Below are 10,152 nucleotides of genomic sequence, written 5' to 3'. Positions count from 1 at the left end.
AAAAAACGGGGGGGGGGGGGGTCAGGCTAGATTTAAACATCCAACAAGTTATACTTCGCTTACTGTATATATGTCTAGATATCTGATCAGAAATTAACTTGGAAATTATGTACTATGAAATGACGTGCAAACCACTCATTTTACATTTTTAGTTTCAGTAACTGATTTTATTCCTAATTTCAGTAACTGTAAGTGAAGATTTCAGACTCTGTGTAACCAGTGCAGAGAATGAAGAAATAATGGAAGTAACGCTTGGAGTTACAGCAAAGTATGCATTCTCGTTATGAGGTTATCGTACTGAGATTTAAGGCAGCTCAAAAGGAATATTTACGGACAATACAGATATCAAAAGCAAGGAATTTTTCCTTAAATAATTTCATGCATAATCAACAAATGTAAATCATCAGTTACATGGAGACAAGGTACTGATACAAACAATTATAAAAAGATAAAGTTTGGAACAAAAATCTTAAATACAAGTTAGAGATTTTTTCTTTACAAGGAGATTAAAATTTAACAATCCCTGTTTTCTTGTTCTGCAAGTTGTCCCTACATCATGACCAGGTAAAATGTTTACAGAGAGGGAAGTTTTAGATATTTCCCATCCATCATAATTTGACAGCAATGTCATTAGTCAATATGGTGGTGTCAGTCTCAGGAATGTATCTTGATACAGCAATAGGGTGTAAACATACTGTAACAGAAAACCTCTGAGATACAACTTATCATTCCTCTGCTCATTTGCCACCTGNCAACCCCCCCCCCCATGAAGAAAACACTGTAGATGACAAAATAAAAAGACACTGTAACAAAGAACCGGTAACTACTAATAATTAGAGCCTGTTCATAACCTCTGAATTATCTGTTATATATGTTTTGTTTCCACTGTTTTGAATCTTATTCTTCACTGCAAAAGTGATGGATAATGTAAGAAGGCACAGAAAGCTCAATGAAAATTTATCAGGCTGAGAAAGAAGAAGTTATGTTTTATTTTAAAATGCCATGCATTTATATGAAAAAGGGTATGAAAAAAACTGACATATTTCCTCATTCACTACTTCAGACTGCAGAAAATGGGTGAGTTCATAGTTCTGGGGCTTCCAAATCTGAACACTGGTCTACTATGCTTCATGCAGGTAATCAGACTACTCACATAATTCATACATGCAAGCAAAAAATACAATTTCCCTTAGATTTACAGATTGAGGCTAAATGTGTATCTGTAATTAGCCTCTGTTAACTTCAGCAGAGTGGGTAAACATTTTTCTGGATTCCTTGATTTAACACAAAAGTAATAAAGGTAGGTTAATTTTGTTAGTTACAGTCTTAATATGAAATACTTTATAAAGATTTGTGAAGTGCATTTATTAAATTAAAAACTTTATACTGAGATGACTGCAGATTTCTAGTTATGGATTAGTGACTATTTTGATATGGTAAACCTCTGAAGGGTTCAGTATGTTTCACAATTGGTTGCAGCTTTTATCTCCTTATGCTACGGTGCACTCAAAACCTTTGTCCAAAGTTTCTCTCTGTACAAAGTTCTAAAACCCCAAGACAGAAAGCAACTGTGAAGCAAATCATGCTCCCCTATTTCATTGTTGTATTTGCAATCCATGTTGCTTCGCAGTGTATAAAAACTCCCTCCTTTGCTTTTATGCTCCAACACTCCACTAGGCATCCAGTCAACCACCCTTCCCAACCTCACCAAAAAGAAAAGTTTTTTTTTTCTGGAAAGATTGATGGAAGTTGCAGAGAGGGTTTGCTTAATAAGAACACAATGGAAAAATGGATTCTCTAGTTTATGACTAATGATAGTTTGCTGTCAGGATGCGGCACAGCGTGGTATGCTGCGGCACGGTGTAGACAGGCAAGCGATGATGCGAGTCCAAGCATGGCGTGCAGTACCAAGCTCTCCGAGAGAGCCATCCAACCAACCAGGCAACAGACTGACAAACCAACCAACCAACAAAGGAAAGCCCATGCCAGTGAAGTCAGACCAAACAAACCACACTATGCCAGCTGCAATATAACTTACTACACGCTGAGAAAACCCAGCTGCCTGAACTGCAAGCATAGTATAAATATTTATTTACTTACAGCATATTTAGCAAAACATTTGTAAGAATCAGGTTAGGTATCATTAGGTAAATAAGATAAAGTACTGTTATCTTTTAAAACCAGATTTACATTTTAAAAATTCAAATAAAAATCCAGTTAATATTTCTTGATTTAAGGATTCACCTCATGTAGTTTTCAATTTCTCTGGTTCCAGCCCCATCACCTCTGTGATAAATTACTTTCATTTGCGGTTTCTTCCACTTCAGTAGTAAAATTTAAACACTGTAGTAATAAATGTATATTATACGACATGCTGAATGAAATCATTAATTTAAATTAATTTTTTTAAACATGTCACCCCCTTCCCCTTTTTGTGCTGCACCTTAAGGCAAGAGTTTTACTACCAATGCCCTTCAACCCTTAGGCTGATGATCATAATGAAATATTTAGAATCTTTAGGAAAACCACTTCAAAATAGCCTTGAAACCACTGGGCTAACTGGAATAGAGTCCTCTTCAAGAAGCTAACAGTTGCTCAGCTAGGTGCCTGGAGGTTCACTACTCGAACAAGTTTGCCACCATATCCTATCCTAAGCCAGATGATCCAGTCCACCTCCTCATGTGTTACTTAAGACCCATTTTAATATTACCCTTCCAACTATGCCAAAGTCTCCAAAGTTGTCTCTTCCCTTCCTGAACCACTAAGTTTGATAGTTCAAAATGTAAACATTAAGTTACAACCATAAATGTTTACATTTTTCTAATACACTATTATTATATATAAACAAATTACAAGACAGACAAATTACTGCAAAAATGGAGAAAATGTAGTCTCTCCTTATCACATGCTCTTCTTTTCCCAGCTCTATTTCTTTGTGCTTTAATCATCATAAAAATGTCAAGTATTCAGTGCGACATTATAATTTTTAAATTTCAAACTTTTCTCACATTTCTTACAATTGAAACTGTTATGAAATATCCATATTAATCAATTCCTATAGAGAAACTTCAGTAGGGCTGATTCAGGTGAAAGCAAATGATGAGTTAACTATGGAGACAGTTCAGAGTGACTGGTCTCAAACACTAGACCTTCTGCATAGATTACCTGTATTACCAACAGCTATCCCCTGCACCAACAGGTTCTCATCTATAACTGATGATCACGTCTTGTGAACAAAGCATACTGACATACAGCTACATAGCTTACAGCAATTGATATTTATGTCTTCTTAAATTGACGTCCCCTTGTTTTAAGATTCTGTTAACAGTTTTTGCAGGCAGAATTCATTGTGCTTCTCCCACCAGGTACCAAGAATTTCTCCTAATTTTCTACTCATTTGTCATTCAACCTTTAACCTTTTCTACATTTCCCACAGTACTGTAATAGTCATTTACTGAAAAACAGGAAGATTACTGTTTTAAAAATAACTGTTAGCAATCTTCTATGACTGTGTAATTATTTAATCACACAAAGTAAGTGATGTCCATCATATGTCTAATGTTGAGTTGAGTGATGAGAATTGAGATGATGATGGAGAGGTGGAGGGAAGGGAATGGAATAAACAATACATGTGTTAGTAGTCTAGAAACTTGAGTGTAATCAAATATAGCAGCAAACACTTGGTCTCTTGGGTTCCAAACATCTGCCTTGTTAAATATGTTTGTGAGATCAATAAAACAAGCTGCCAATGAAACCAAAGCATGAAGAAAATATCTTTTGCATATACCCAAAGCCAGAGAAGATTACTGAGATTACAAATGTAGTGCCTTATTAGCAAATGAATCTTAGGCAATACAAATAACTCAAAGAACTTTAACAATAACTCCTGCCGATTTTTTACATAAGAACAAAAACGTTTAACATGACAAATTGCCTCTTACACGAAATTTCGGACTGCCGTTATCATGTAAAGTAAACTATTGGAATTTTTATCAAGGACATTAAAATCCTATACGACTTCAAATGAAAAGCTTCACTTTTCAGTACGGTGTACATTTTTCTTACAATATTAAACATTATAGATTCCTATCTTTTGAGTTGTGACACCATTTAAATACATATCTGAAGATCACAGTTTAACTTTCACCACTGCCAAAATCTCAAACTTCATAATAGTGAAGTATTACCCCCCCCCCCATTCAGCTTAACTACTGTAAGATTTCCATACTTCTCCTTCCACTTCCCTTCAGTCAATCATATTAATCTCAAAATTATAACCCTTCTTAGCCCATAATTAAACATAATTTTGCACCTACACTCAAAAGATGTCATAAACAACGGATAAGTGTTACGGCACAGGTAGTCAAAGAGTTGTGCCAAGATGTCAGGTCTATTTACACAGCCTGAACATACTAGAATTTTGGGAGGGTCTTCAGAAGGTACAATGATATATCATTTCAGTCATTAAGCTGGTTTTTTCAATGTAATGATACACAATGCATGAGCCAACAAAAACATAACAGAGTTTCTATAAACTACACAGCATTGGCTATTGTCAATGATTATTAATTTCACAGTAATTACATTGCAGATGGTGTGCAGTAGCATTGTTTCCAACCATCAGCCATCTCTCCAGGGGAGTAAGACCACAGCATGGGAACCTCTAGATACCTTAGTGTGTACTCATGCTTTCATAAGATCCATCTGTGTAATGCCAATCTGTTACACTCTTAATGACACTGTTTTCGGTCAACTTGCACGCTAAAGAAGATGCCTGAATGTAATACTTTTTCAGTTGAAGAACATAACACTTCACAAAGTAACCGACTTAACAGAAAGTTTGGTAAAAACCAATTACACATATAAAAGTAAATACATCCCAATATAGCTTTACACTTTCAAATGTGTGAACTCTTATGTCCCATTCTATTGACAGGCTAAAGCAATGTTTATCTACCTAAGTATCTCTGAGATACTGTACACTTCTTTTGAATTACTTAGGTAGACCAGGTAAGAAGCAATAATTATACAGTAAATAATATTATTACAGTGCAACAACTTCAGTGTGGTTAGTGCTATATATAAACACGAAACAATAAATCCTGGTATTAAGTTATGTCTTCATTTTTTTTTTGCTGCATGACAAGTAATATTTTACTTATGTGTAAGAGTGGGGACACTAAATCAGTTCTATCCTACAGTAGTGTGAATATGGAGAAGGTATGGAAGAAAAGTGACCCCAAAATTTGCTCTGACATTAAATTACACTTTCTCACTGCTGTGGCATAATACGTATGTATGTTCTGTCCTCGTTATGGCCCACAATTTAATTGTGTTACAGTATATGTGCCTTAAATTCGATCTGAACCAAAAGTCCTAGGAAATGACATGCAAAAATTAAGACAATACCGGAAACGTGTAACCTGTGCTGAAATACATACAGAGTTGCCATATGCAATTCTTTGGATGTGCAAGCATACATACACACAATTTTATCAAAAGTTGCATCATTTTCAGAAATCTGATACCACACATAATTTTAGGACTGTATATTAAGTGCATCCAGTGTTTCTCCCACCTCACAAATCTGTGTCCATCATGATAATATTACTGCTCATAAATAACTTCACACAGCCAAGCTCTTCTTGAGAAGCACCAGTTGTGCTGCTACTCAAGAATTTCCCAGCAATTTATGGAACCTGAAGGTTCATTACCATGTCCACAAGAGCCCTCCACTGGTCCCTATCCTCAGCCAGATCAATCCACTTCATACCAACCCATCCTATCTCTCTAAGCTCAATTTTAATATTATCCACCCACCTACATCTTGTCATCCTAGTGGTCTCGGTCCTTCTTGCTCTCCTACCAATATCCTACATGCAATCCCCTTCTCCCCCAAGAACTACTCTGCTTATAGAAGATTAAAATATGGAGTTTGGTGTAACCTCCAATGGCATAATGTCATACCAGATTTCATCACAATCCATCCAGATTATGGCGTTGGAACATACTGACAGACACTACCAGCCCCATGCGTGTTAATTTCATGCACAATGTGCAAAGTATGCATAAAAATATATAATCCTGAAAAAAAAATGGTAAGAAAATGTTTTTGATTTTGAGCATAAACAGTTCTTAGGCATGTATTTAACAAAAAAATAATGTCTACTTTCTTTTTACTCTCTGTTCATCCATCGATACAAAGAAGACTGTGATTGCCAAATCAAATTCTACACAGTTGTTACTAATAAATTTAATTTTGATTCACACTGAACAGTGTGAACTATTACCACATTAAATATGTATACACACCTAAATATCCAACTAACTCACTCAACAGCGCTGAATCTTCTTTGCAAAATTTACTCTTATTCAATAGGACAAGGAATTTCTTGCATTTATGCAATTAACGATGCATCAGTGTGTTAACCATGTACCGCCACTGGACTCTATCCTGAGACAGAGGAATTCAATTCATACCTTTCCACCCTATTTATGAACCACTTTAATATTATCACCCAACCTAGAACTTGGTCTAGTATACTGATAAATATCCACTAGCCAAAAGTTACATGAGCTAGTAGAGCATATAATTTCCCTTTTGCATAGTTATTATACAAAGCCAAATTCCAAAGAAGTAACCTAAGTTAATAAAAACTGAACCCCCAATATACATCTATTTGTACTGTGCAATAAGTGACCACTCACATCACCTTCAATACTTACTACTGAAGGAAACAATGATACCAACTGTAAGTAGATAGAAAATTAAAGTAAATGGCTGATAGTTAAACAGAAATTTTTGATCTGGAAATCTGGTTTCAAAACTCCTCAATTTTTTGCATTACTGTCAGCGGTGACCAAAAATACTTAAGAAACATTAATTTATCCTTCGTATTTTTCAGAACCAGAGAACTGGAGAGGTTCATCACCTTTCAGTACAATGTCAGAAATTAATAAATTCACCAATTTAATGAGATGCAGCTCTTATTGTATTCCAATCAAGCTGCACAGACCACACCAACTTTCTCCCATGACCTGATCAACCCTATGGGAGGCAAAGGCATGCACCACACCCATCACAACCAAAGCATAATTACTTGTTAGCTGTAATTCATACAACTTATAAGATTCCATGCATGTCTGTATGTATAAAGTACAAATCAAATCAAACCATACAAGCACCACAACTCCCTATCTTTCATCTTTAAAGTATGAGAACAAAGTCAAACTCAGCAAAATCAGGGAGGAATTGTAACCTATTTATCAGTAGCTACTCAATCAAAAAATTAAATGGAGAAGTTACCAAAAAAATAAATGAACATCAGGATTAATAAATTAGGAAATGTACACATAGCGAAATTCTGGCATGTCCACTCCCTTGTGTTAATTACCTCAAAAACCACAAGACTTATGAAAAATGTGTATTTAACATAATATGCATGCTTTACTTCTATCTATAACTTCAATTCAAAACATTCTTTGCTGATAAATATCTAGTGAATTACCCTCAAAATGTGCGCAGAAATGCGTGTCTCTTACTGTTGTCTGATTTTAGTTAAACTCAGAAAGCACCAATACATCTTAGTAAAACTTTCCAATATTAAATTTAATGAAAATCCATTCAGCAGTTCCTGAATTTGTATATGTGGACAGACAGGCATATGCAAGCATTTTTCTGCAAACATGCCAACAAACACATCGGCTATTACAAAGTTCTGTCACAATTCTGGTACTTCTAATTATAACAACTATTCCCATCTACAACATGGCTACCTACACTTGCAGTGTCAGTGAAGAACTCACTTCACCAACAAATATATCACTACATAAGTACACTGAATAATACTGAAAAATTCACAAATCATTCTATCAAATAATAATTTTAGAAAGAAGAAATTATGGCATGCAGTACAATAGTGTAACGTGCATAAAGACACCTGAGGATGGCACATTAGTGCTGAAACATGTAGTGTGGAAGTGAAGAATAAGGTGAAAAAGTGTGTACACTGTAAGACGGTCAGCATAAACCATGGACATAATAATATTCATTTTACATAAAATGTGGTATCATATATCTTTGCAGAAATTATAGTAACATTATTTCCTTCCATTACACACATAAATGGTTAATCCTGATTCTGTCATCCTACACCAGGGGAGACAAGAGGGGCTTCTGACTAACCTGTTTCCAAATCGATGGTGTATGAAAGACCAGCCCATTGATCGTCTGGATTTTCCTCTTCACTCTAAATGAATAAAATAATAATTCATCAAACTGTGTGGTAACAATGACTGAGACATACAAATAATTAATTATGCACAATAACAACAGTGCAATAAAAGATTAATAAAAGAACTACTGGAAATTATAAATACTAATAACTATTAATAAATTATAATGATCTCCCACTATAACCCATTATTCTAGTATTCAGAGTAAAATTTATACTGCTATATAATGTACTTGGCAGTGTTTAAATTACTGCACCAAAAGTAACTGTTGGGATATTTACCCTAAATAAAGCTATACTGACATTAAGAACCTTCAACAGTTTCAAGCTACCACATTATCCTAGCCAAAACACTACATAGGCTGAGCAACTGAAATCATCAGTAAATTATGAACAGAATGAATGAATTCATTTACAGCATCTGATTTTCATCTAGGTTTTATCCATTACCGCAGCCCGCCTGATAGACAAATGATTAGAACATCCATTATACCATACTACACAATCCCAGCAGGTTGTGATGTGACATTAAATGCATCTCCAAATATTGTCCCCTAACAATGCTCAAGACCAAACACTTATGCACCACTAAACCAGAACTAAAATTATTACAACTGTCTGATTAATTCAATTTCCCATTCAGATTAGGTTTCAGTCATGAAAGTAATAGCACATACCTTATTTATAGTTCTGGTATTATGCTTCAATCACATACTTCAAAGACAGCATATCATGAAGTTTATGATACAAATCTACATGAACAAAATAATTTCTCAACAATCAACTTATCTACCCCTTGGTAATATTTTATGCTACATATCTTTCAGGGGGAGGATGTGTGTCTATGTGTTTATACAGGCTATATACGTCCATCTTAATTTCTTAAATCTTGACTTTTACTGCCATGGTCTCTATTATTATATGAATAACAATAACACTTTTTTGTCACACCATCCAGTTGTGCTACTTCTTAAAGAAACCTCTAATTTTCAAAAGAAATCCAAATAAATTGCTGAAATTCCAGAAAGAGATCTGTGAATAGCAGCAACTGTCAAGACTAGATGCCTCTCCTACCATCCCGGAGTTGTCTTGTGATGTTAGGACTTCACCACCACTTGAACAATATGAGTACTCTGACAGCCCTAAAGTGAGTCAAGTATGCAACACTTGTCCTACCCCCTCTTCTTCTGAAGGCTTTAAGAAGAATACAGTCCCTTCAGCTTTCAGAAATGACAATGGCCACAGTGAAATAAATAGGACTGTGATTAGAAGTCAGTTCTTACAACATATCATGCATGAACCATACACATACCATACACCATACACATCTTCCTCTGATCAACTATGTGTACAAACACTACCTATAAATTTTGGCATTAAGTAGGGTTTACAAAACAGTGGTGTACTGTCCAATGAAAAGTGAATGAGAGTCTCTTAAATGTTATGTAAAAATATCTAAGTATAAAATCCCACAATTTGGTGATGACTTTCTAGAACATGCACAGTCTAGGGTCACAGAGATAACTGCAACTTTTGTATCTTCATCTTTCACCCCTTTCATTTCTTCCTGTTTTTTCTTGTAACTTTATCTCCTTCCATCCTTTCTCCCGCATTCCTCTTCCATCCATTTTATTTGTGCACTCTACCATCATTCCTAATATACTTCCTTCCTACATTTTCTTTGCAACAAATAGTTCATCTAGATCACGAAAAGTTAAACAGTTCCATTTAGTGTGACTGGTGAAGATTTTTCTTATTTCAATTATCTACACCCTTACATGTTTCCCGCATGTTTCTAACTGTATTGATGTAAAGGTGTCCCTCTGATGATGGTCTCTGAAGACCGAAACATGTAAGGGCGTAGACAATTGAAACAAGACAAATCTTCACCAGTCACACTAGACGGAACTGTTTAACT

The 10,152-nt window shown here is 35.1% G+C and overlaps 1 protein-coding gene across 3 annotated transcripts in view; it reads right to left on the bottom strand.

Moving 5' to 3' along the window:
• Window positions 1–10,152, bottom strand: part of LOC111861951 (segmentation protein cap'n'collar) — a 279,153-nt gene that overhangs the window by 110,326 nt on the left and 158,675 nt on the right. For all 3 annotated transcript variants that reach the window (XM_023846943.2, XM_023846942.2, XM_023846944.2), the window contains one exon: window positions 8,186–8,249. In XM_023846943.2, coding sequence (XP_023702711.1) covers window positions 8,186–8,249 — 64 coding nt within the window. The remainder of the gene's footprint in view (window positions 1–8,185; window positions 8,250–10,152) is intronic.

This window comes from Cryptotermes secundus, unplaced genomic scaffold, assembly GCF_002891405.2.
Source record: "Cryptotermes secundus unplaced genomic scaffold, Csec_1.0 scaffold181, whole genome shotgun sequence".
Classification (NCBI taxonomy): Eukaryota; Metazoa; Arthropoda; class Insecta; order Blattodea; family Kalotermitidae; genus Cryptotermes; species Cryptotermes secundus.
The sequence above is the reverse complement of the archived record's forward strand: the minus strand, read 5'-3'. Positions and strand labels throughout refer to the sequence as shown.